The sequence below is a fragment of the Thermobia domestica genome, chromosome 8 (assembly GCF_964235325.1).
Source record: "Thermobia domestica chromosome 8, izTheDome1.hap1.1, whole genome shotgun sequence".
NCBI classification, from domain to species: Eukaryota; Metazoa; Arthropoda; class Insecta; order Zygentoma; family Lepismatidae; genus Thermobia; species Thermobia domestica.
The window spans coordinates 290,013,665-290,041,652 of NC_137461.1; the positions used below are offsets into that span (position 1 = coordinate 290,013,665).

General features: G+C 36.0%; 1 protein-coding gene across 1 annotated transcript; it reads right to left on the reverse strand.

The window, feature by feature from the left end:
* Positions 1-701: 701 nt before the first annotated feature.
* Positions 702-27,928, reverse strand: LOC145693705 (COMM domain-containing protein 2). The gene is made up of 5 exons (XM_081769977.1): positions 27,740-27,928; positions 24,760-24,837; positions 14,921-15,003; positions 7,189-7,362; positions 702-1,084 (listed from the first exon to the last, which is right to left on the reverse strand). Exons 1-5 carry the CDS (start codon positions 27,804-27,806, stop codon positions 884-886), a joined length of 603 nt encoding a protein of 200 aa, XP_081626103.1. The 5' UTR covers positions 27,807-27,928; the 3' UTR covers positions 702-883.
* Between the last annotated feature and the right edge of the window lie 60 nt (positions 27,929-27,988).

Genomic DNA, 27,988 nt, shown 5'->3' on the forward strand with positions numbered 1-27,988 from the left:
GATGGCTTGTAGTTGTACTTGTATCAAATTACGATAACAGCTTAATCTTTCAATATTTAAATTATTTTATGCTGATATCCACGGATGGATCGAGAGAACATATCATACCAAGGTCCAAAATAATTTAAAACTGGTTACGAAGTCTCTTCTCAATCTTTCACGGAAACAAGACAAAATTCGAAACAATATATCATGGGCAGACAATCGAGGGGAAAGAGAGAGAGGAAATTGACTTCTGCCTATGATTACTGGCGCAAATCCGGGGGGATGAGGGCGAGTTCCAAGTCTCCGAATCTTGGAACTGGGGGGACTGTTCCCTCAAATAATCTCATTTGAAATGTGTTTTTTGGGGAGAAATGTGATGATTTGTGTCCAACTGCCACTTCATCTACATCGCCTGATCACCTCACAAATCAGATTCATCTAATGTAATACGAGTCTCACCTCCCCCTCCCCCTTTCAGAATGAGCCTCAAACCTTCCCCCCTCCTAATGTTGAATACAACTCTGCTGCCGTGATCCTCCACAGCACTGTTTTCAACTTCATAAATATTTTGATCATCACTTAAAAAAGAAGAAAAGGAAAATAAAGAAGATTATGGGAATGGTCTACCCCCCCCCTTCCTTCAATGTTGAAGACAGATTTGCGCCGATGCCTATGATTAGTAGGTACTGTTGTTTTAGGTGCTCAAATAGCATAGCAATTTTAATATAATTTATTTTACAAAATAATTATGAATTTACAAGTAGCTTTCTTTCTAACTATGATTATTTAGAGCACTTAGATATTCTGTACAGACACATACACATATTTACACACAGCATACACACACACACACACACACACATTTACTGGGCCCCATAGTAGCAGATAATAGCAGTAATTATTTGATATGACGTTGTATATGACGACTATGTTGGCTTCTGGCTTCCTGCAACGCCCTTTCCAAAACTTCGGCCATGTGAACTAAATTCACAGGATCAGTCTGAAGAACAATACTTTCTTTCCCTCCAGAACGAGTCTCCAAACAAAGCTGCATTGTTATGAGGGGAGTTATTTGTTGCTGTAACGCTCTTGACGCCACCTATAAAACAATTTATGGAAAGATTAAATTACTGTTATCAAGTAAGAAGAAAAGAGAAAATTTTAGAATATATATTTTTAATGTAGAAGGTGTTTTACAAGGAATATCGGGGATTTAAGACTTTCTAGTATTTATTACATTTAACGCACAATTATAAATAATACACCAAATGAAAGACGAACAATTGTGACGGACCTAAATTTCCGTTAGAGACGTTTAAATACTTTAACAAATAATATAATTTTCATCTCTTTATAACAGCTAATTTGGGTATGAGAAAAAGAATTTCTAGAATTATTTATTTAATTCCAAAGATATATTATATTCAGAAGGATTTATAGTGTTCTAAAAGATATTTCCTTTATTTTAATATTCAAAATTATAATTTTTATTAAATTGATTTCCTTTTAAATATTAATACGTGTAAATGATCAATATAATCCAACACGATGTAATTATGTTTCTCTTGATGTTTGTAAACATATGTATGATATTAGTCTTAGGAAGTAACTGTTAGAAGAAAAAGAAAAATAATAATAATAAAAAACAGTTGTTGTTGATTAAAAAAGAGGAGATATATGAAAATCTAATTGTGTAACGACGAACGATAGAATTTATAGACAAACGTCGTTAAAGTGAATACAGCTTACTTACTAGTAATACTCAGGATTTGTTGTATATTCCTGTTTAGTGTTGTATTGTGATATGTATAACGAAATAAGTATGTGCGAGTAAAAGAACTACGGGTTCCCTTAGCTACTGCTCTCACCCAACGATGTTTAAATTCTCAAAGTATCTGATATCTAGATATATATATATATATTTCTGTACTTATACAACTATTGGTCGAAAATCAAACTAATAAATGCTATATGGTACAGTCTGATTATGTTGTTATGAAAACTGTAGTTTCAATTTCGTTGTAGAGGCTCTGAGTACATATACAGTACTTCTTCTGATATATATAGGATGGCTATTAAATGTATACAGTCGACTAGTGGTCGTAATGATAGATTCTGCCATTAATGGATATTCCTGAGTTCGTGCCTGATGTATGTGTGCCGGACTGAATATAATAGTGATTGGGGCTAGAATCTTATAAGCCCTCGATCGACCTAACCTTGAAGATTGCCACTATATATGTGGAGAGAGGAAAAGATTCAAGAAATACATGTACTCTTGTTTGCTAAGATACTCTTTTACAGTTTACATCAATGTACCATCTGCCGTAGTAATAGATGTTTGTGTAACAGACGAATGAGAATAAGTGCTGAACACCTGATAATCACATATAGGGATTCCAATCCTAGGCGAACCCGGAAAGCGATATCCGTAAACTGTAAATCTTCTGAAACATTTAAAAAAAAGGATGTTATAAAGTTTTAGCTACAAGTATTCAATGTGAACACCATTCGTGGCACGAAATTGCTAATTCACGACTAGCCTTCCGGATTGATTTCTTGGGGCTACCGTGAAAGACTCTCTTTATTCGTTCAACACGTTCTTCAGTTACTCTTGGTCGTCGCGTACTATTCCCTTACCAGACAGCTGGTGTTATCAAACTGATGATACCATCTACGGATGTTATAATAACTTGGTGGATTGGAATTGAACTTAATACGGAACGTACGTTGCATTGTAACTACAGATTCAGTCTTTGCAAAATATGAAACACAAAAAGCTTCAGTTGGAATGGAGACTCAAACTCAGGACAGTGTATCATACGATAGACTGAACTTTATTAAATGTACAGTGTAAATGAGTAGTCAAAGCATTTTAAAGGTATCTGAATATACCACTGCTACCCTTTGTCTGTAATCTTTCTTAGCTATGAAATTAAATGAAATCTGAGTTCAACGTTCCACGATTATGCCCTTTAGGCTAAGGGAGACGATGACTAAAGCAAGTGAAAGATGATGGAAAAATTGACAGAATGATAAAGTGGGAGGAAACGGGAGTACTCCTAAAAACCCAGGGACACCATGTTGTCCACCACAAACTTACTTGGGCAAGGATCGAATCAGGGACCCCACGCGCCAGAGGAAAAGCACTCTACCACTGGACCACGGTGTCCCCGATCTTAGCTATGAGTTCGTGTTACTGAATAGAATTATTATATTTTTCATGTCAGCCTTTCGTAAATTCGCTGAATTTAATGTTTTTTTGGCCTATCCACTCACGATTCACCTGTCGCATACAAGTATAGGTTATATCCAAACCCTTCTTATTCTCAACTAATTATGTGTAACTGAGTTATCTCTTACCACCATAGTTGTAATTACACACTTCAAACAACATAATTGAATGGGTGAGTTGAAAAAGGAACATATTCCAAAAACCTCAACTTTCAAACACTGGGTGGAAACATGAGCACACACTAGAAATATGTTCAATTTTTCACTCATAGGTTCCCGGAGACTTCAGTAAAGAGGACCTAAAATTAATGAATGAGTTCCTTGTTCCTCTCAAGCGGTGTAGGTGCATATAAAATGAATATAACCATCCCAGTTTAGCTTGTCTATTTTCTGGAATGTGTACCTTTTTCAACTCACTCATTCAATTGGTTCGCTCATCACGAGAATCAATAGTCATAAGGATCTCGGTAGTTGCTTTTGACACAAAACTAACTTTTACAGAATATATAAATACTATTACTAAGCAATCGATGCATATTCTAGGACTTCTGTACAGATTAGCAGAAAAACGGAACCTCTCTTCCTTAGCAACGTTCTACAAGGCAATAATTTCTCCTAAAATGGGATATTGTTCACCTATCTCGACCATGGTAGCTCCCACAAACCTATCTTGTACAAATTCAGTTCTGAACTTCTTCCTAGCAATAGTACGTTTCAGAGTACCGGTACTTTCCACACTGTGATGACAAACATAAAATGCTACAAATACTAAATATTCAACTACCTGACACTCGTCATAAAATCAATGACCTCAAATATCTGTATAAACTCACATGGGCAACTCACCTTCGAAACGCTTCTCTCAGAATTGTGTTTCCGAATTCCCTTCAGACAAACACATACCTTTTTCATATAATACGACCTACACTTTCAATAATTCGACGTACTCTGTTCTCTAAATTATACAACAATATGTCACATATACTCGTAGATTTATTTATTTCTAAAGCTGCATATAATTCTGCACTACGAAACCATTTTACTGGATATAATTTACTCATCTATTGTCAACCTGTTTTGTTACTACTTAGATGTTATTATTTTACTATTTTTATTTTTATTATTATTATTGTTATTGCATTATGCTATCATCTCTTAGATTTGTTAGATACTCCAGTGTAAATAGGCGTTCAGCTGTATCTAGAATTATGTTTGTAAAAGAAAAAAAATCGATCATCTATGCACGACAACGTAAGACCAGGATTTCGCTGAGACTCCTTCCCTCCTTTGACAGAGAAAACAATGAAAGGGAGAGAGTACGGTTATTAGTGAAATATTGACTTATGAAATATAAAACAAAATCATTACAGCGTAACCCCCCCCCCCCCTTCATAAAATGGTAGTTTTTATTCTCACTCTCCAGTAAACTACTTTTATTTTTGGGGTAACAGAAAATTAAACTTCCACGAGAATCTTATAACTAACTAACTGTATGGCCTATGGAACCCGGAGGTTCAATGCCGCGTTCACAAAAGCTCTCCACTGACTTTTATCCTTAGCCAATTTGATCCACTTTCTACTTTGTATTCCTATTTCTGCGAGATCCTTCTTAATATTATCCTCCCATCTATGCCTAATTCTTCCTGATGGTCGTGTTCCGATTGGTCTTCCAGTTAAAACTTTGAAAGCGTTCCTACTGTCTTCCGTCATGGCTATATGACCTGCCCACCTGAGCCTCCTAGACTTAATGACCCTAACAATGTTTGGTAAACCGTATAAATTAAGTTTCCGACATTCCCCATTCCCGTTCCTCTTGGATCCGAATATTCGTCTCAGGATCTTGTTCTCAAATACTTTCAGTTTACATGCTTCCCTCAGAGTACGCGACCATGTTTCGCAATCATATAGCACAACAGGCATCATTGTCGTTTTATATATTTTAAGGTTCAAATTCCTCGCAAGAATTCGCGATGACGAAATATTTTGAAGTGAACAATAACACAAATTACCTGCTTTTAGTTGGCATTTAACTTTTTCGAGAATATGGTTTTGGTCTGTTAATATTGATCCTGTTTTTAAAGTATCTACAACAATCTTATAAAAGCAGGCCAAAGTCTGCTAGCCTGAAGTTTAAAATGGTGATGAACTAGAGCAGCCATCAAATTTCTCTTCCTTCTATCCCCCGTGCTATGCCACTGTTAAGAATTCGATTGTCAAATTTAGGACAAGACATTTTGGACAGGACTAAAGATGAAACAATTGAAAAGATGCATGAAATAATTCTCTCAGACCGACGCATTTTTCTTAAAACGATAGTCACACTTTAGAGAATCTCCACATCTCCTCTGAACGCGTTAGTGTAATTATTCGTTATCATTTTGACATGAGAAAATTTTCCGCAAAGGGGTGTATAAATGTTTCCATGCAGGTCCAGGTCTGCTTGCTTCCAAAGCTGTTTTGAACAATTTTTTGAGCAGGACGCCACTAATTCTGTTGCACGTTCATTCACGGAGGATAAAACATAGATCAATTTGTATGATCCAAAGGCAAAAGAACAGTCAAAAGAATACCGTCACGCTGGTTCACCAAGGCCAAAAAAGTTTCGAGTGCAAAAGTTCACTTCAAATATTCTTGCTAGTGTTGTATGGGATCAGGAGGGGAAATCTTTGTTGATTACCTACAAGGTAACACCATAACCGGGACTTACTATTCATCATTACTAGATAGCCTTCACTCATAGTTGTAAGAAAAACGCCGTGGAAAGTTGTCCCGAAAAATTATCTACCTTCATCACCCTTACAAGATGGATATATTAGCTACATTAGGGTTTGAAATATTAAATCATCCACCCTATTCATCTGACTTGGCCCATCTGACTACTACTTACTCCCAAATTTAAAGAAAGAACACACGAAGGGACAAAAAATCAGCAACATTTCTGAAGCGATCGCAGCTGCACATCGAATTGATGGGAGAGTATGTTGAATAAATCTCTGGTAACACTTTGGCTTGATTTCTTTGGAAAGCTGAAGACTTCTCAGCACCCCCTCGTATTGCCGCTCGAAAGTGAAAAGTGAAACATGTAATGATTACGATGATTAACCTGCTATTTCGATTTTTTTTTTTCTCACGAAATTATAATAGTCAATCGGGCTCTGCTCAGTCATTAATAATGTTTGCTGTACTAAATCTTCAGCGTATTGTATGTGTACTTTATAGGGCTATAATGAAAAAGACGAGAGATTACTTACAAACTTCATCTCTGACAACAGGGGAAACAAAGAACATCTAACCTTCGTGAGGTATGGTTAAAGAGTTTCGGCACACGCGCACTTATTTGATTATATAATAATAAATACTTTTTGGATCAAAAGATCCAATATATTTCAATTAAAATTTTCTTGTAAGCCTTATATCTGGAGAACTACATATAGTGTAGCCAAACCCAAGCTTTCATTTAACTCAGTATGATGTGCTTATTCCGTAGGAAATACGAAAACTCGGTTTAGGGGCCGTTCAAAAATTTTGTGGTCCCTCATCCAAAAATGCATTAACAGATCCAATATATTTCAATTAAAATTTTCTTGTACGCCTTATATCTGGAGAACTACATACAGTGTAGCCAGCTACCAAACATTTTGTGCTCTGATCCGAAAACTAATTACTGGCCAAGATCGCAATCTTTTGATGCATTTTCTTTTTTATCAATCCTAAAATTCTTCTTTTGTTATTTGTTGTGCAATAAGAAAAATCTTTTGATTTTCAAAAACAACCTTTCTTTAGATAGAGTTTTTTTTCTTTTAATTTAGTCTGAAGTATGTTCCACTTTCTGATCAAAAGGAAAATATCAAAACCAAACCAAGGATATCCTAAATATCCCTTTTTTCTTTTCTTTTCTTCTTTTTTATTTGATGAAGAAAGTCAAGTATCAACCATTTCCCTATTATATTGTAGAATACAAAACCTCACCTGTACTTGAAACCTCCACTCCAAGTGATGGTAATGTGGAAGGTCTATTGTGGTCTTGGTCAGCAGATTCCTTATTTCCACCTTCTTCTCTTCATAGAACTTCACAAGAACCTCCTGGTGATCCTCCGTGAACCCAAGAGTCAGCATTGAATCTCTCAAATCCAGTTCTGTCAGCTAATGGAACACAAAGTATATAACGTTATCAACCTGATAATACAAGAATTTATTAAAGTTTATACTGCCGTTGTTGTTGCTCAGTGTCAGGGATCTCAAATTAATATTTAATTATTCTCCACACTACTACAGAAGCTGACAGGGTTTCATATAAATGAAATGCAAAGGGCGCGGTACAGCGCATACGCAGCATAGAAACTTGAAAACAGTATTACTGAGGCAACAGCGTGTTGTGTGAAGTCTAATGGCGCTGAAAGTGAGTGAAAAGGATCTGGGAAGGCTACACTGTAGCACTTTAAGATACATATTTCAGTTGTTCTTTTATAGTTAAACAGTGTCACAAACACGGACAATCCACAGTGAAAGCGACGATATGCAGCTCGACCACCCAAGCCATATCCTAAACAGACCCTATTAAAGCCGACATCACCGATGTAGTATACGATTAGACATACACGGCATCGGAGAATCCAACGATACATCGTCTTACGGTTACCTGGTTCAGTGGATCCCAAACAACCATCCACCATGCCATTCACATAAAGGGGGGCACCGTGGCTCAGTGGTAGAGCGCTTGTCTCTGGTGTGTGGAGTCTTTGGTTCGATCCCTCACCACGTACGTTTGTGGTGGACAACATCGTGTACGTGGGTTATCTTTGGGTACTTCCGTTTCCCCTGAGTTCCTCATTCCACTAATTCTTCCATCATTATTTATTTGCCTTACTCATTGTCCCCCTTAGCCTAAAGGACATAATCGTAGAATGTCTAACTGAAAAAGTCCATTTCATTTTTCATTCACAAAAAGTTACGTCTCAAGTGATTCACATATTGATTGTTTATGCGCTGAAAAGCAGCCACATCATGTAACTTAAAAGTAACAGTAGAAAGCTATACGAGCACTATCTGACAGGAGATAGTTTGTAGTCACCATAGACGAGACTCATTCCGGCAAGTTAAATACACTTATTTCTGTTCTTAAAATAAACACTATCGATTTCCTACATCTATTCAGTGTAGCAAATGATCTACTTATGTGTGTAATAAAATATTGGTTGGTTCATCTGGAGTTAAGCGTTTCTTTCAGCAGCGAGGCTATATGAGACGTGGACCTCAGTTTTAACATGGGATCCGAATCACATGAGCTGCCGCCGGAAATCGAACTCGGGTCTCTTGCGCCAAAGACGCGTACGCTCACCACAGCCACGAGGGGGCTCCGTAATAAAATAATGTCATAGATGACAGAAAAAAAAAAAGAGATCAATCGGCTAATTACACTTTAGACATTTTCTGGTTATTTAACATTCGTATTAGTTTATATTAAATACTAGCATCAATTACCCGCTTCGCTGGGTGAAATTAATAAAAAAAAATAGTAATAGGTTTCGTTAATCAGTAGCGTTTTACTATTATTAAAGCGCTCTCTGATTTCGCTCATTTTCAATCGTTTTTATATTTCTTCTTATTCCTCCTCCTTCTCTCCCATGCTACGTGGCTGAATTTGGATTTATACGGCGTCGAAAGTGTCGCTTTTTATCTCAGCGATCCCGAAAACTATGGATTTGACACTAGTATTGGTAATTTCTGATCATTTTTATGTATCTCCCCCTACCTCAAGTTGAGGGGCTGAATTTGGATTTAAACGGCATCAGAAGTGTCACTGTTTATCTCAGCTACCCTGAAAACTATGGATTCGGCACTAATATTGATCATTTCTGATGACTTTATATATATATCCCTCTTATCCATGTTGCGGGGCACGGCATAGCAAGTGTAAATGTTCATCTCAGCGACCCCGAAAACTATGGATTCGACACTGATATTGACCATTTTCGATCATTTTTATATATATATCTCCCCCTCACCCCAAAGTTGCAGGGCTGAATTCGGATTTAAACGGAATCTAAAGTGTTACTGTTCTTCTCAGCGACCCCGAAAACTATAGGTTTGACACTAATATCGGTCATTTTCGATCATTTCTAAATATCTCCCTTCTCCCCTAAATCGTACCGTCAGAGTGATATGATAAAAAACATCCCAGGCACGAACCTCATCTATGTTGAAAGTTTGGTCGAGATTGGTCGTTTGGTTGGAGTTATTTTTATTTATTTTTATATATCTTCCCTCTCCCTCCCTAAGTTACACTATCAAAGTAAATAGATAAAAACACTCCAAGGCCCAAACCTTATCTATGTTGAAAATTTGATTGAGATCGGTCGGTTGGTTCAAGAGATTAAGAGTCACGAACATAGTTACTTTCAATTTTATAATACAGATTCATATTAGTTTATATTAATATTCATATTAAATTATGTTTATTCAAAGATTTCATGGAGTTAAAATTCTTATTCTTTTCTATTTTATGAGGCAGTATGTACTACAATATTATGCTGAAAGGAAAACATTCTCACTTAGAATTATCGTAAGAAGGTAAGGAATACTTGTTTATATTTATAACACACTCCTCCATGTTCTCTGAAGATAGAACAATAGCGACATATACGTTTTCTGCGTAACTTCGTTCTTTGTAATTTTAATCGTGTCGACATATATCAACCAAACTACAAACTAGTTTACACAGAGGTTAGGTACATAAAAAATGTTTGTACTGTGTGGAAGATGAAATGAAATGAAATTTTACAGTTTAACATCACATCGTTATGCCTTTTAGGCTAAAAAGATGAATGATTAATGACAGTTAATAATTGTGAAATTAAACTCTTGGTGTTCTCCCACAGGGAATCGAATCCGGGACCACGTACACAAAGGATACACGTGTTAGCCATTAGACCAACACGGAGAGGTTTGTGTGGGAAGTGGTTATGAATTTAGGTCCAACAAAAATAATAATTTGCATTTATAAACTAGCTAGCTGGTAACATGGAATCTGTAAGCCTATTCTGTACAGTTATTTATGTTGATTTTCTCTTAAGTATATAGGTTATTTTCAGCAACTTTGATTTTAAAAAAATAAATGTAAAGATTTTTAACAAATATAAAATGTGATGGAAATTAAAAATATGTAAAATTCTCAATCATTTTCTGCCAGAAGAGGAACATTAGACTCTAAACATGAGGATGAGTGTTATAAATACAGTAAAACCTATCTTTAACGGACTCTTTATTAAACAGAAATATTTCAGGGTCCCATGAATTTACTGGCGAAAATCCTGTTCCATTTCGTTTATTAAACGGAAACTGTATTAGGCGGACAACGGAAATCAAAATAAGCCTCTTAACGGAAAAGTTCAAATTTCGGAGTGCAGCATTTAGCAAGTTTTAAACACCTTATGAGAGCAAAACAAACACTGGTGTGCAAATAGAAGTAGACACGACGAATATACATGCTTTAATTGAGAAATTATACAGAAAGTCTGAAAGGAGAAGAAGCGGTGGAGAAAAAAGAAATAATGGCACTGAGTTGGAAGAAGAGTGTAGGCTAAAGACCTATCAAGATTCTGTCAAAAGTTTAAAGGAACTGCAACGTTTGCCTTTCGGCAAAATGACACTGATATGCCTAGTATGGTTTCTCAGGCTAAAATCTCTATGGGAAGTTTAGCAGACATGCAACGATGTATACAGAAAACTCTCATTGACTACTAGAAAAAATAAAGTAACATGTGTAGGTACTTTTTCTGTATTGTAAGTTTTGCGTGTATTAATTCTTAGTAGAAATAAATACTGTAAATTGACTGAGGTACGTAAACCATCTTATTTTATCTCAGTGTGTCCATTATATGAATGCCTTTTTTTTTTCTTTTTTTCGTTGGTCTACCTTCGTTAACTGGAAATCTATCTTTAACGGAAATTTTTGTTAGGCCCGTTCAATTACGCTAAAGACTGGTTTTACTGTATATTACAGTATTCGTTCCTTTTTGCAAATTTGAAATATAAACAAAAACCTGGGACGGGTCTGTTAATGGATTTTATCCTTATTACTATCGATACGCTTTTTGATGTCAGTAGTCCTTCCCTTCTGTAAAATGCGAACTTCGCTTGTGTTATCTTAATTTTCACATCTTTCTAACTTCTTCAATTTTCTTTCTGCCAGGAAGAACATCTACTCCCTTTCGTTTCCTCTTCATACTCTTGAATAATGTTTTCGTTTGTTCAAGCTTTGCTTTTAGTATACGAAAATTTGATTTAAACTACTCGCTGAGTAAAACAATATGTATATTGTAAAAAATATTAACGTGTAACAGTTTTGCCAACTATTCACTTGGCTTCATCAAACACTATGAATCAATATATAAAAGAGCGAACAAGTCCACGAATCCTGATTGGTTATTCAAATTTACAACAAGCAATCCCCTCACACCACACACCAAAACATAAAAACAAAAACAAATGTCGTTTTTCTCCTTCCCCCACCCTGTTGATAACTATATACATCCATTTCTAAAAAACTAGGCCTAATCGAATTAACAAGATAAACTTTAAATTAATTTCTTAATAACAAATACTAAAAATATAGTATAAATTATAAATAAATAACACTAAATTTACAAAAGTAAACCTGTACAATTAACTTAATTAATCTTTAAAACTCCTTAATAACTTATTCCATTTTTCATTAATTTTAAGTCTTGAATTCCAGTTCATATCTTTATCGCCTTCTATTTCAATAAATCTTGCTTCTTTCCATTCTAACTAACTTTCTCTTCTCTTCATCAAGCACTTCACTCCAATTAACTGAATGTCTTGTGTCTCTTATATGCTTGTAGACTGGTTTTCTGACTTTCTCTCCAACCTCACGTCGTCCTTATGTTATTTTCTTCGCTCTTTTAATCACTTTTCTGTTTCCCCAATATTGCATATGTTACACTCACCGCGCTGAATCCTATATATTACTTCTTCTTTCTCTCCTCTCCTCTTTCTTCGCTTCTTCCTTAGTACCTCTAGTAACCTTTTAAAGATTTAAGTCTTCTTTGTAGTTATTTTTCATCTTTTCTTCAGGTTCTCACTCAGATTATTCAATGCACTTCCCTCAGTCTTCTTCCTCTGCTGTTATTGGAATATGAGCCTTTTACATTTTTATTTGAGGGCTCCTTTAAATGACACAATGTACAACTACAACTCTAAGACCAGTGGAAGCGTACTATGAGGCTCTGAGGCCGGCCCAACCCTGTTTTCTACCGTATATTTTTATTTATCTTTGATTTCTTATAAAATAAAGTCAACACTTCAAAATTTCGTTTTTTTTTTTCAGTATAAAAGTAGTAGGTTGGAAACACTTGGAGACCCTTCCATCTGAGCCTCACCAGCTCACTAGATAGGCTTACGGGCCATGCTGTTCAGGGAGCGAAGTTTTTACCGCTGGGGATTACACGCATTGTTGAGAAGGTGCGAAGGTTCGCCTCTGGGAGTTTGGTTTCAGCGCTGAAGACATCTTTCAATGCTAATACGTTATTAAATGATTTATTTAACATAGAGTACGAAGTTTTTGTGTAGAATTATGTATTTCTATTAGTGATAACTTTTTTGATTTAGGTATATACTCCCAAAAGTTATTCAGAATAGCTGTTTTTTATCCTGTATGGGGACTGGTCCATAATAGCTTGTAAAATGTAAGTCTGGTACAATAAACATATGTATAAATTTATCAAACGCTACCGCATCGAATATTAAAATAATAATATTTGTGTGTAATTTTACTTACCCCCTGTAAGTTTTCCATTTTCAAAATATTTTAGTGGAGCTAAATGGAAATATAGTTTATTGGGCCTACTCTATTTGTGGGATTACGCTTCGCCACTGTATAAAACATTAGACAATCTTCCGAACATCAGAATGACCACGCAGGATATTTCCGTCAATGCAAGGATAAATATGGTGAGAAACAGTGGATTTGTGTATTCAACATAACAAACCTTTAGTGAGGCTTCAGTTTTCTGGTTTTGTAAATAAGTAAGCTTGATTATTCATAAAATATTTTAAGTAAAAACTAAAGTTTCTTTCTTTTTCTTACAAATCAGAGTTTGGGGACATTTAAATCATCATATATTTTACAGTAAGTTTTCAGCGACAAAATTTCTTACCCTATGGCTATTACACGATGCATTTTATTCCCTACGTTCATTAAATTTGTTTGTTTTCTGTATGATACAAGGCATCAAGTTTCGAAACTGGTTCACATTTTCAAATACGAGGGAGAATCAAATAAAAAATTCAACTAATTTCCCCCCGCTGTTTTACTACAGGGAGAATGTTTACTTGAACATTATTTTTCTACGTAGTCTCCTCCCAATTCAATGCACTTACGCCATCGGATAGGAAGTACTCCGATTCCGCATAAGAAAAATTCTTTGGTTGACGCTATAGCCACTCGTATATCGCCGATTGGACGTCTTCGTTAAACTTTAACTTCTCGTTCCTACGGTGGTCCTTTAATGGACCAAAGATGTGGAAATTTGATGGTGTCAAATCTGGTGAGTATGGCGTATGTGGGAGGCATCTGCAGCTTAGGTCGTCGATGGTTTTCATGGTTGCATGAGCAGAATCAGGACGGGCGTTACGATGTTGAAGCAAAACACTTATAAGCAGCAATCCTCTTCGCTTTGTGCGTATTGTTGACTTCAAATGTTTTTTGAGAAGATCGGAGTAGGTGGCACTAGTCACTGTGGTACGTAGGGGCAGGTAATGTTCCAGAATAGGACCATTCTTTTCCCAGAATTAAGTCAACATGAATTTTCCTGCAGAGGGCTAGCTGCGAAACTTCTTTGGTTTCGCCGAAAACCAATGTTGCCATTCTTTGCTTGCACGTTCTGTCTCCGATTGAAAACGGTGCACCTAACTTTCATCGCCGGTGACAATCTGAGCTAGAAAATTCTCATTCTCTTCGTAACGCCTCAGCAGCTCTTGACATGTATCAAGCAACTGTCTTTCAGTTTCTGAGTCAACTGTAAAGGAACTCATCTGGAGGACACTTTTTCTGTAGTGGAGTTTGTCATGCACTATGTGTTGTACTGAATGGAATCTCATATTCAGTAAGGAAGCCATTTCAGACACAGGACATGTGGGTTTTCCTGAATAAGCCGATCTGCTGCGGCTATGGACTCCTCTGTCACAATTCGATGAGTCTTGCCCAGATGGAAAGCAGCAGTCGACAAATTCGTACCTTCTGTGAACTTCTTGCACCACTCGTAGACTTTCCGCTGTGACAGCATACTTCGCCCTCGTTCTCCGATGAATATCAACCAGTTTTACACCTTGAATCCATAAAAATCGAATAACTCCACGTTGTTCCTCCTAGGTGCAACTGCGTAGTGGTGTCGCAATATTGAATCAACCTGTTACCCAGCTTTAACACGATCTACCGGCAAGGCTTTGTACTACTAGCTCGGAATATGAAATAAGGATTGTGTCTGGAAATATCCAAACGCCTAGAAAGCAAAACAAATTTTTGTTAGCACTTTTGGAGTTTTCATTTGATTCTTCCTCGTATTATTGCTATTTTTTTAAACTAAAAAACGTTGTTAGTGTATTCATAATTAAAAGTGCCAATAGGATTCCATTTTACTCTATGGATCTCAAACAGCGGAATACACAAAGAACGAATTACCTTGTGTTTGGAGCATTCTATCAGAAGTTGAACAAGTCCTTCTACAGCGTAACGAATAACATCTGGTTGAACCTCCAATTTTTCTGCAACAATGTACAAATATAAATTTATTCAAAGAACAATTAAATTTTTAATACCAAATCCAATAAAATATAGACCTTACCCTTTCTTCTAATGCAACATAAATATATTTCAATACCTTTTATATTCTAACAAGTGAAGAAAAAAAGCAAACTCTATCTTTGTAAGAAGGCACAATTTCAAATGAAAGATGAACCATTATACGTGGTGTGGCTAGAATAAAACTGGATTGATTTTGCTATTGGCGAACAGCGATCGCATGAAAATCAATCGATGCATGAATGTATACATATCACGATATCTTGCTAGCGAATGAGTGAGTGCCAAGAGCACAAGCCGCTCGGTTCTGCTGTGGCCTTTTGGACGAAGCGGACCGTTCGTCTGTGTTTTGTCAGAGAAATGCTTAGTGTTAAAATTGAACATCATATCAATGTGAAGTTTCTATTCAAACTGAGAAAATCCACGACAGAAACTTATGGTTTGGTAAAGATAGAATACAGAGATGACTGTTTATCACGCACACAAGTTTCTGAGTGGTTCAAATGTTTAAAGGACGTGAAGTGCTCACAGGCGACCCGCGTTCTGGACTACTTTGCATGTCGACAACGGATTCAAGCATTTAAAAAATCGCCAATGAGATTCGAAATGATCGCCACTTGAGCACTCGAACTATTGCTGAAATCACAGGAATTGAGAAAGAAAGTATTCCTCAAGTTTTACATGAAAGCTTTAACACGAGGAGAGTGTATTCAAAACTGATACCTCGGAACTTGATACTGGAATAAAAGGAAAGTTGGATGAACATTTTTGGGATGCTTAATCCATTGAAAAAAAAAAAAAAAAAGCTTCTCAGTATCTACTGTATAGCGATCGTTAGAACCGGAAATGATTAATTTCTATCACTTCCGGTCTGAATAATCGGCTGCAAGAACGAACTAGACTTGTAACACTCGACTCTTTATATCCTGACGACATTTGGTGACGATTGATGAAGTAGCCCTTGAGATTTTCTGTCTCCCGGACAGACTGACAACGTAAATATATAAAGGAAACGAAATTTCTTTAAAATATGAATGCAGCTCAATGTTTATGTCTAAAATCAAAGATAAAGAAGCCTAAGAAAGGAAAGCGCGCACACTGTTAAAATCGGCAAAAGGTAGGTTGTGCAACATGATAATTTTTAAGTTTAACGTCCCACGATCCTGCCTTTTTTGGGGGGGAGGGCTAAGGGAGACGATGATTAAAGCAAGTGAATGATGATAAAAGAATTGGGGGAATGAGAAAGTGGGAGGAAAAGACACGATGTTCTCCACCACAAACTTACTTGGCTGGGGGTCGAACCAGGTTCCCCACGCACCAGAGGTAAGCGCTCTACCACTGAGCCATCAAACGAGAAAGTAATACACCTTAACTAAATGATGTGCAACCTTACAGTACCAATGATTTATCCAGCGATATGATGTCAAATCCCTTCCTGCCCTTGACTTTGGTCACTCAATATTCAAAGAACAATTAAATCACGTACATATTGGTCCACAACTAACTGTATATAAAACATATATCATGATATGAAAAATAGTTCGTTAACTAATACACAATCTTACTCACGTGTGCCGAAAAAATAAAAGTAAAAACTTCACAAAATTACAAAACAAAAGAATATGCAAATTGAACCCGTCATCTTGCACTCTGCTGCTACATCGTTAATGATGGATCAGACGTTTGGACAAGGTAATCATTTCACACTGTTCGACCCTGATGACTCCGTTCCGTTTACTTTCCTGGTGTGTTTATTATTATTTCTCCAGTTTTTAACCTCCCTGATGAATGTTCCAAGAAAGAGTCGAAACTATGTAATGTAAGGTGCTTTTAGAAATTACAGTTATACATAAGTAAAGTATCAACAACAATTACATCACCTTTTCATACTCCGCTTCACAGAATATAACCCACACCACACTTTAACACTATATACACTAATTACCAAATAGCGTCTCTACCATAATCGTGAGCAATTGTATAATGAGAATTGAAGGATACATTCAAATTAGATTCATATTAAATTGTTGAATGAAATTATTGATTATGCAGTCCCAATTTTTAATCTTGTCTTCATCCAAATTTAACTCAGGTCTTATATAATAAGATTCAAGCTTACAAATTGAACTGATAGTGTTCGGTACTTTTTATTTTTAGTTGTTTTATTTTTTTTATTAAGTTTAGTTAATTTTTGAGACATAAATAAATATTTAGATAATTTAAGTAGCGGTTGGATAATTACAAAATACTGAAATAGATTGTATCTATTGGTAGAAATAAAAGAAAAAAGTGAGATGCATCTTTTCTATTTTCTTTATGCTAACTTCGGTACGTTTTATTTTTAGTTGTTTTATTATTTTATTAAGTTTAGTTAATTTTTAAAACATAAATAAATATTTAGATAATTTAAGTAGCGGTTAAATAATTACAAAATATTAAAATAGATTTATCTATTGGTAAAAATAAAAGAAAAAAATAAAATGCATCTTTTCTATTTTCTTTACGCTAACATACAAGAAAATTTTAGTAAATACTTACATCTTAATTTTAAATTAAAAACCTGCACGGAGGACGACCTGCTTGCAAATTTGTTCTTTTATATATATATATATATATATATATATATATATATATATATATATATATATATATATAACCAAAACAAAGGTTCAACTTACAAAAAAAAAAATAAAAATAAAAATAAAAAAATAAAAAATAAAATAAAATAAAATAAAAGGTAGTACAACCTTGTCCATCTTTGCTCTTAAATAGAAAGTCACTATAATTATAAATACTTAACAACAATTTATTTGGTCTAGGAATTAATTCGTGCGGTTGGACAAGAGATGGCGCAACGAACGGAGCGTCCCACAGTTCCGTGTATCCACACATGTGTTGCAAACCCCTGTCATCGCGTATCGTTCTTAGTATAGGGCAGTGGATTAAAGCGTCAACAACACCAGTTTGTAGTTAAGTGAACATGGCGCAATTTGTGCCTGATAAAGTGTTTTCGCGGGGTGTCCTGCTGCATTACTTTAACATGCAGAAAAGTGCGACTGAAAGTCATCGTATTTTGGTGGAAGTGTATGGTGACCATGCTCTAGCTGAGCGAACGTGTCAGAAGTGGTTTGCACGGTTTAGAAGTGGTGATTTCGGCTTGGCAGACCAAGAGCGAGCTGGACAGCCAAAAAAATTTCAAGACGAAGAATTGACAGCATTGCTCGAGCAGGATTCGTGTCAAACGCAGGAACAACTTGCAGCAGCATTAGGCGTTGATCAAACAACAGTCTCCAAACGCTTGAAAGCCATGGGAATGATTCAAAAGATGTCACATTGGGTTCCACATGAATTGAAAGACAGAGACGTTGAAAGACGAAAAACCATTTGCGAATTGCTGCTTCAACGACAGAGCAGAAAGGGGTTTCTGCATCGAATTATTACGGGTGATGAGAAGTGGATCCATTACGAGAACCCTAAACGAAAAAAGGCCTGGGTGAAACCAGGTGAACCAGGTCCATCACAACCAAAACGAGATATTCACTGTGCAAAGGTTATGCTGTGCATATGGTGGGATATGAAAGGTGTGGTGTACTATGAGCTGCTGCAACCGGGTGAAACTATGAATGGAGAACGTTATCGACGACAATTAATGCGTTTGAAGCAAGCTCTGGCCAGAACACGACCAGAATGGGAGAACAGACATGATAAACTTATTGTTCAACATGATAACGCTCGCCCACATGTCGCAAAACCGGTCAAAACCTATTTAGAAAATGTCGGATGGGAAGTTTTACCCCACCCGCCGTATTCACCAGACGTTGCTCCTTCGGACTACTACTTGTTCGATTGCATGAACAACGATTTGATTGGACAGCGGTTTACTTCTTCAGAAGATATCGAAACATGGGTCTCTGACTGGATCCCTTCCAAGGATGAGGACTTCTTTCGCCACGGAATCCGTACATTGCCTGACAGATGGGCGAAAGTGGTGGCTAGCGATGGACAATATTTTTCTTAAGGTATTTATGTATTTTGTGTTTGTACTACAGCTTCAATGTGTGCGTACCAACCGCACGAATTAATTCCTAGACCAAATAATATAAACAAATTTCCTTTTTGTTTGTCTTACACTCAGTTTATATATCGTTTTCCCTTTCACCTGTTATACTCTTACTTGTGTTTGTTTTTGTTTTTAACTTACTCTAATCTTAAAAGTCTTTGCTTCCTAAAAAGTGAAAATTTCCTATTTTCAGAAAGTATTACTTAATCCTATTTTTACAATAATATTAAATTCTCTCTCTCTCTTTATATATATATATATATATATATATATATATACATTTAATAGTCCAAACCATATCACAATAGGATGAATTAGAATTATTATGTAGACGCATCAGAGGATGATTCAAATTAACAAAGAATTGGTTATCTACCAATAAATCCTCCCGTGGAGAAACTAGAAACTCTCCACGTGTTTCGGAACAGCAAGCTTGTTCCGTCTTCTGTGGTAAGGTAACAAGAATGATAATGGATTAGAGTTAAAAAAAAAAAAAAAAAAGTGTAAAGAAAGAATCACATACCACAAAATGAATAAATATAGCGTGAAGGATACTAAAATACTACGAACAGAGCACAGCGCGAAACAATGAGCTGAATTGAAGGAAGTGCGATGTCTGCCAGATCCAAAATATACATCAAAGGTAGGTAACCAGATTCTATCTTTGTTGCCAAAATCCAAATTTATATCTGGTTTATATTTATGAATAAAGAAAGATTTTTTAATATACAGTTGTTTGTTTGTTTTTGCTGAACCTATCACATTAACCTGCTTTATATTGTATGTTATTTTAACTGAAGTGCCAATCCCGACATGCCCACTTCTTGTAACTTCTTTGATTGTCTAATATGTTCTTTAATTACGCTGTTAAATTGCGTTTCGTTTGACCTATATATAAGGAGTCACATTCGCATTGAGCACGATAAATACCTGACATATTTAGTGGGATCAACGAAATAATTTTTAAATCCGGTAAGATGTTTTTCTAAACTTTTCGGGGGGATACTGGAAGCAGATATGCTATGTTTTGCAAGAATACGTTGATTTTTGTTGATAACTGTGGAAAATACGGAATTCACATCCATGTTTTTGCTTCTTTGGGAATAACTGTTTCAGGGCTTGCATCGATTTTGTGTTTGATACTGTTCTATATAAAATACGACCCCCCCCCACACACACACACACAAAAAAAAAAAAGTATGAATTGCGTACTTTACAAAAGTGGTTTAATCAAACTAGCTCGCTATTCCGAAACGTATGAAGAGTTTCTAGTTTTCCCACGGGAGGATTAATTGGTAAATAACCAATTCTCTGTTAATTTGATAGGATGTATACTTGTTTGGTGCCTGGTAAAAGGAGCTTAAATCAAGGAATTACTTTATCAGAATTAAAACAATCTTAAAAAGATAAACTCTTAATACTAACCAAACGTTAGGAAATATGACTAAAGCAACAATGATCACTGCACTAAATGAAAGATCGAATTTTCTTGCGAATACTCATAAACTGAAAATAGCCAAAAAGTGACTTAAGCCCTTTGACCATACACCAAAATTTTAACAAAATACTAATCTTCAACTTCATTTAACCAGCCGGTTTTATTAATTAAAACGGTCAACGAAGCATATACGATTAAATTAATAAGAACAGAGACTTAAATGGAGTTCATTATAAGACTAAAACATAATCCTTTCAATACGTGATGTAGCTAACCTGATGATTTGCACCTCCTGGATGCTATTATTGGACATTCATAGATATCTGAACAGACTGAAACTGCAAAATCTTGATCTTTACAGCCCCTCATTATTTAACCCTTGACTATAAAAATGGCTTGCGACCAGAAAGCAGCAGAGGTACGAGGAATGCTATAATCATCTTGTCCACAATTAGCTTTCTTGTACTCAAATTACTAATTAACTCTATGGCCTATGGCTCCCGGAGGCTCAATGTCGCTCTCCACTGACTTCTATCCTTAGCCAACTGGATCCAGTTTGTATTTTGAATTCCTATTTCTGCGAGATCCATCTTAATATTGTTCTCTCATTTGCACCTAGGTCTTCCTAATGGTCGTTTCCCGATTGGATTGTCAGTTAAGACTTTGAAAGCGTTTCAACTTTCTGCCATTTTGCCTACATGACCTGCTCAACTGATCCTCCCAGATTTGATGACCCTAACAATGTTTGATAACGATATAAATTATCGTATCTCTCATAAAAATATCAGGTTACTAGGGTTCTTTATATAAGATAATTATTCCATACGTCATGGCAATTGGGCTACAGCCGTCAAAAAAATTGCGGTAACAGGAATCCACTATTTGCGTTTGAAGGCCACAGAAAGATACGTTTTAATACCACCAACAGATGGTATCTAGGTACAGGGGGCTAACAGCGGAGAGCAATTGAAAGACATGTACGTAAGGTGCGCTGCAAAATGATACGAACGATACAAAATATCGTCATATTATGTGATCGGAAAGGAAACGGAAAATGGAAGTGCGGGTGAATGACACAGTGTCGTATTTATGTTACACGATAACGTGTATTGTAGAAACAGACACGTATAAACGACAGGGCGAAACGAAAATGAAAAAAAAAAAAAAAAAAAGGCCCAAGAGAAGTGTTGCAAAATGATACGAACGCAGCGTAACAACACATAGCTAGGTCGCTGCTACGAACACAGAGGGCGCTGGACGAGATGTATAACAGACGAGTGATAGAAGTGTAAGGTAGTGTACTACAGCGAGGACGTCTGTGTGAGGTGGCGAGTAAGAGAAGCATAATGGGTCGTGGCAAAGTATTGTCTAAGTGGGAAAAGGGGCAAATAGTGGTATATAATGAAGAAAGTGTATCTGTTAATGAAATCGCTCCTCGAATTGGGCAGAGTGCTTGTGTCCTGAACTGTTTTCTTAAACTTGGGATGCGATGTGGAGTAAAGAAATCATCAGGAAGGCCGCGTAAACTAACGCCACAACAGGAACGGTAGTTGTTCAAAAGCTAAGTTGTGGTGGAATATCCCTTACACAATTGGCACGAGACCTTAATATTCGTGTACATAAATCTACCTTATCAAGAGCTGTGAAACTCTGTAATCATCTCCGATATAAGAAGTGCAAGCAACAGACACAACTCACCGCACAGCACAAGGAGCGACGGGAGAATTGGGCCAAGACACATGTGACCTGGAAGCAGAACTGGCGTCGTGTCATCTTCAGTGACGAAAAGAAATTTAATCTGGATGGTCCTGATGGCTGGCGATACTATTGGCACGATCTGCAGAAGGAGGAACAGATGTTCTCTAAGCGACAGCAAGGAGGATAGTCGGTAATGGTGTGGGGATGGCGTTGGTTATTATGGCACAACAAACTCCGCATTATCTACATCTCGTATAGCATCAACCACGTTTCAAACTACATCTGCAGACAACTTGTTGCCATTTGCCGCGCGAATTGCTGGTCCCGATTGGATCTTCCAACAGGATAATGCCACTATCCACGTTGCTGAAACTACCAGGGATCAGTTTCGGGAGAAAGGTGTGATTGTCTTTGATTGGCCTTCCAATTTCCCAGACATAAACCCGATGGAAAATCTGTGGGGAATATTGTATTGCTCAGTGTACGCCAACTGTACCCAGTACAAGAATGTTCGTGAGTCCATCATGGATGCATGGAATCAAATTGATGTGACTCTGCTGCAAAGGCTGATAGACAGCATGTTTGATTGAGTGTTCAAGTTGGTGTTACGAAACGGCTCATTTATTGCCTATTAGAACTGGCTTTGGTATTGCGTTCGTATCATTTTGCAACATTTATTATCGTGTTGTTTTGGTTTTTTTTTTTTTTTTTTTTTTTTTGTTTTCAATTTGGTTTGCCGTGGAAATGAGTGAACTATCCACGGTCTGTATACGTATCTTCCTTGTGCATCTCTACATATCATGTATTCCATCTGTCACATGCTTTACTAAAGTTATGTCACATATTTGGATCGTTCGTATCATTTTGCAACATACCTTATGAATTCAGTGCTTGATCAGAATTTTTAATACAAACGAACACAAGAACTGAAAAGTGCAAAGAAAAGTACGGCACGTACACATCGAAGCTAATACTCTTTACATAGTTCATACATTTTTGTCAATGACAAAGAAATCGTTATAGATGGAGCACATTGGCGATTCATACACAGTTGATGGTATTTAATGCTTTACCCACCGTTGACAAAGATATATGTATACAATAGGCGACAGTTTGCTAGGTCCATACCGCACTTTACTTTGTATCTTTGGACTGTTGTCTTTACTTCTGCTCATTAAACCCTGATCGAGCAATAGACTCATACGTACGAACTTTGGACTGCTCCCTAAGCCCCTGTACACAGACTGATGGGTTGCATTAAAAAATACCTTCCTATGGCCTTCGTTGGAATAGAAAGTTTATGTTTAGCGGAAAATGTTTCATAAATTGGGTAGTAACTGAATATTATAAAAGAAGACTCGGTTGGTGTGAAAAATAGAATGAATCGTTTATTAGTTACGAGAGAACAAGAAGCTGCACGGATATCACAGCTGGTTGAACATTATAATATCGATGGCATAAGGTTTCGGATTCGAATACTCATTGTGTAAATAGTATTCTTCGTGTTAAGTTTATCTGTAGCGTGGAAGCATGGAACAGATGATCTACACAGTAGTTGCCATCTGTGTATGTCACATCCTATGTAGGAGTAGATAAAACGGTATTCTATGCCTGATAGTCTGGTGTATTATGTTTGACAGTATCTAATCTAATAGGAACACGTGATTACATAAAAAAAACAACTTAACCTAACATACGTATAGGAAAATTATATACATATAGGGTGTTTCAAAAAGAATGACCTATTTTTAAAAGTCCATATGTATCGATATAAAAACACTAAAAAAATGGGATAAATTGCAAAATACTTAGAAAATTTTCAAGTTTTAGCTATGCTATTACAAATTCTTGCGCGGCGAGTATACTTTTGCAGACTTCGCTCAAGCATTTGCCGAATTGTTTCCAGCATTTCATCATAAGTGCAAGGCCGACTTGGACTTTTACCTTTGCACAAGAATCCTGTCTTTTCAAATTAGTGATATCAATGATGAATGTTTTTGGGTGCAAGCGGATGAATGCCAAAACGCCGACGAAAAGCACACTGCACCGAAATCATGACTCAGTCTTTGCAAACTGCACAAAAGAAAACGCTTTCTGTTGAGTGACGCCATCTTAATTCTGACTGACTACAAACTGAGAAGACGCATTGACTAACATCTAACGGCGATTTTTTGAAACTTTAGACCACACCCATTCAAATAACACTCATTTTCTGGCCGGCACATATCCCGTAATTATTACCGTCCAAAATTAGGTAATTCTTTTTGGTAGTAGCATAAAATCATTTGTTTAATCATTCGTATCATATCACCCTTCAAACATACATAAAGAACCTCTACAGTTATAATGACTTGTGATAAAATCTTCGTTAGTTGATTGTTCTAATAACTATCAATAATTACAAGAAGTAAGTCATATTACTAAAAGCTCTACTAGCTTCGGGACATACAGCTGTTTAAAGCAGATAGTCGTACACTAAAATATAATTATTATTTGCACTCTGAATTTGTCTGGAGTACTTACGTGCTGCGCTTTGGTATAGCTTTGTATTTGGCCCTTTCTTTAAGTAGTCCAAAGCCAACTTGCAGAAATCCTGTAAAACTAAATGCATACAGAAGGAAATTAGTTAGCTACCTTTACTTTCAACAAAAATAATATTACAAGGTTTTAAGTGCTATTGAAAAGAAGCATTCTTGTCTGAATATGCATTTTTAATACATTTAGTACTACTGGGCAAAACAAATAAAATGCCCGCTAATTTAGCCTTTCAATAAAGCTTACCAGAGTAACCTCTCTATATAAAAGAAGCCCTGACTCATTAAAGTGTAGGCCGAACCATTTAAGCTAGAAATTTGAAAATTCGACAGTACATAGAATTTGTAACGTAAGTCATTTTTTTTTTTTTTTTTTTTTTTTTTTTAATATTTTTCTCTTACCTTTTGCCCTGCCCAAAATATGATTAGACAATTCTTCCTTGTAATGACCACCTAGCTAGTTAACACATGTTTGATGCGTGTTTTTCGCTTGAATAATCGTTTTTATGGAATGTCAAATTTACACGCATATTATCGATCTGTGCAGAATTATTTCGGCTTGCATCAAGGAAATGTATCACTTAAGTAAAGAAAACTGATCTAATATATTTTTTTAACTTAACATCATCTCACAAAGTTGCACGGAAAGTAGTATTATTTTTCCTGTTTGGGTAAGCATATCAACTGACGATGTTGATATAACTTAATTAATTATAACAAAAATTAATGTTGATATAACAAAAATTAATTTAGTGAAGTGATGCACTGTACGCTTTTGTCTCCTAGCTATTATATTTCTGGTGACTTTTTGACTGTTCTCTGCCGGTACTGGTTTACTTTGCGCGCACTACATTTTGGAAGATTTACAGGCAAAATTCAATATTTGCATGGAAAGACATATTTATAAAGAACATATTTCTGCAAGCGATAAGAATTAAATATAAAATAATACACCTGTATTTTATGTTTACAAGTGAAGGGTTACCAGTGTAAAATCATTACAAATGCTTTACCACGGATGAGACAAGGGCTTATGTTTAGCAGAAGGGGTCCAGCAATTGTTTCTTTAAAAAAAAAAAAAAAAAAAAAAAAAGTTACAAGTCGAAATTTCTGTTCACATTACAGTATGTTAGTTTATGCTAGATTATGTTAATGTACGGGTCCAGCACAATTTTCCCAAAAAAATGATACAATTTCGCTTATTTCTACAAATATTGGGTAAGTTTAAGTTAATTCAGGTTAGCATAAGTTAGGTTAGATATGGTTACGTTATGTTAGGTCTAAGTACTTGTATTATGCATTTCTCCTGTAAATTTTGTACTTCTTTCGTGCTTCTGGACCCCTTCTGCTAAATATCACCCAAAATAACTGACTGCATATGAAAGATGACTGTATTAAAAACTATTCTCCATCAGCGGTATATTTCTGCACAGTGTACAGAAGCTGTATTTTATGTTTACAAGTGGACCGGTACTAGTATGAAACCATGACGAGTGCCATTGAAACTCGTATCATTACCAAAGCCTACTCGTTTCACTACCCTTGCTTACACGTATATCCACGTTCGTTGACGCGTTTGCTCCCTTCGGATGCACTCCCGCTCTAATGCGCGGAAACCTAAGCTTCATCCTGCCCTGACTCGGTTAAATAGAATTCGTGTTCGTGGTTTTTAGTGATCACCTAGCATATGTTGTTCTGTGTATTTTGCACTAGTTTTTATGCCATACATTCGGACGCCGTATTTATACGCAAATCGTAAAAGAATTCGCCCAGCGAAACTCATTTAGGAAACACGAGTTCACTCGAGCAGACAGCTCTACCAAAAACAAAATTTATAGGTAAAATACGATGTCAAACACTTTTCGTAAAAGAAGAGGAGTGTGAATATAAGTAATTTCAGTCAGTGGATATCATATTAAAATATATTTTGAATGGTAATGAACGTATTCTAAGTGTAACTATTTACTGAAGCGGAAGAGTACAAGGGCGCGAAAAAGGTGGAAACAAACGATGGGAGTATTCTGTTCGTGTTAGCAATGGATGTTTGGGCTTAAGTTTAGAGTTGCCCCTCCAGTCCAGAGTTGCCCTTGGACTTTGCACCATACAAAAAACAGTGCTTAAAGTATTAAAAATTGTTACATTTCACTTAACTTCAGTACTCCGTGGGCTCCACAAAAATTTAAAAGGTTTTCTTCATTATTTTTCGGCATCCGTTACACCTGTTCGCCATATTTTACAAGTACCATGCTGCTGAAACCTTCCGCGAATGCTTCCGCATCCGGCAAATAGTACTAACTTCCACATATCTTTTCTCGTATTAAACATAATTCTCCTGTCGAAGTTATATTCCTAAACATCAAATAAAAACTTCAAATTATCATTTCTTACCTCATTTCTCCTGTAAATTTTTCTGATTTTTATAAAAAGCGCAGGGGTAACTCTAAACTTAACCCGATGTTTGCGATGCATGCAATGCAATATGCTATTCTCTTACAAAGAATTGTGCGATAAAGAGCGTAATATTATCGTGGTTTATGCGTTAGCTCCTAATTTAGTGCATGCTGTACAAGAAGAAACCGGAAAATGCAATACATGTGTGAAAACTTGGTAGAGCCTTCTGCTCGAGTAATGCCGGAAACAATAAGGAAATTAGTGAAAGAATTATTATTTTTCAACGGTAATAGTTTACCACAGCAACTTCTCATCTCCCGTGCACGTCGATTTTTTTTCAAATATTATTTCGAATGGTGCACCAAAAGTAAACCTGCATGTCTCTGCCTATGTCAAATAACATACAGCGCAGAATATAGAGGTTAAATCTATATATTTTTGGTTGCACCGCAAACCTTTTCTGAATGTACTACATTTTATAATATTGAGTAATTCAATATTCTTTTTTTTTTTTTTTTTTTTTTTTTTTTCTACTGCCAAATTACTATTTCTTACATATTACGAATACGAATACTTACCTTGCACCTGCTGAGACACCAAGAACAAAAGATGTTGTTTGTGATCTTCTCTAAGGATAAGTAACATAGCTTAATTCTAATCAGCCCTTCCGTTTAAGATATATTGTATACAATTACACAAAACTTTTCGAAAAGTTATAGCGTTCTGTTGTGCACAAACCCTACAATATTTACCTACGCACCCTCGGATTTCTTTTGTTTCACTGTTTTTTTTTTTTTGTTAGTTTTTATTATTCTTTGAATATTGTC

Bases quoted from the DNA above. Each gene is read 5' to 3' on its own strand.
- LOC145693705 (XM_081769977.1), bottom strand. From the start codon at position 27,806: ATGTTACTTATCCTTAGAGAAGATCACAAACAACATCTTTTGTTCTTG. The intron at 15,004-24,759 runs GTAAGTACTCCA...ACATTGTTGCAG, and splicing joins GCTATACCAAAGCGCAGCAC to AAAAATTGGAGGTTCAACCA. The intron at 1,085-7,188 runs GTGAGGTTTTGT...ATTGTTTTATAG, and splicing joins AGTGGAGGTTTCAAGTACAG to GTGGCGTCAAGAGCGTTACA.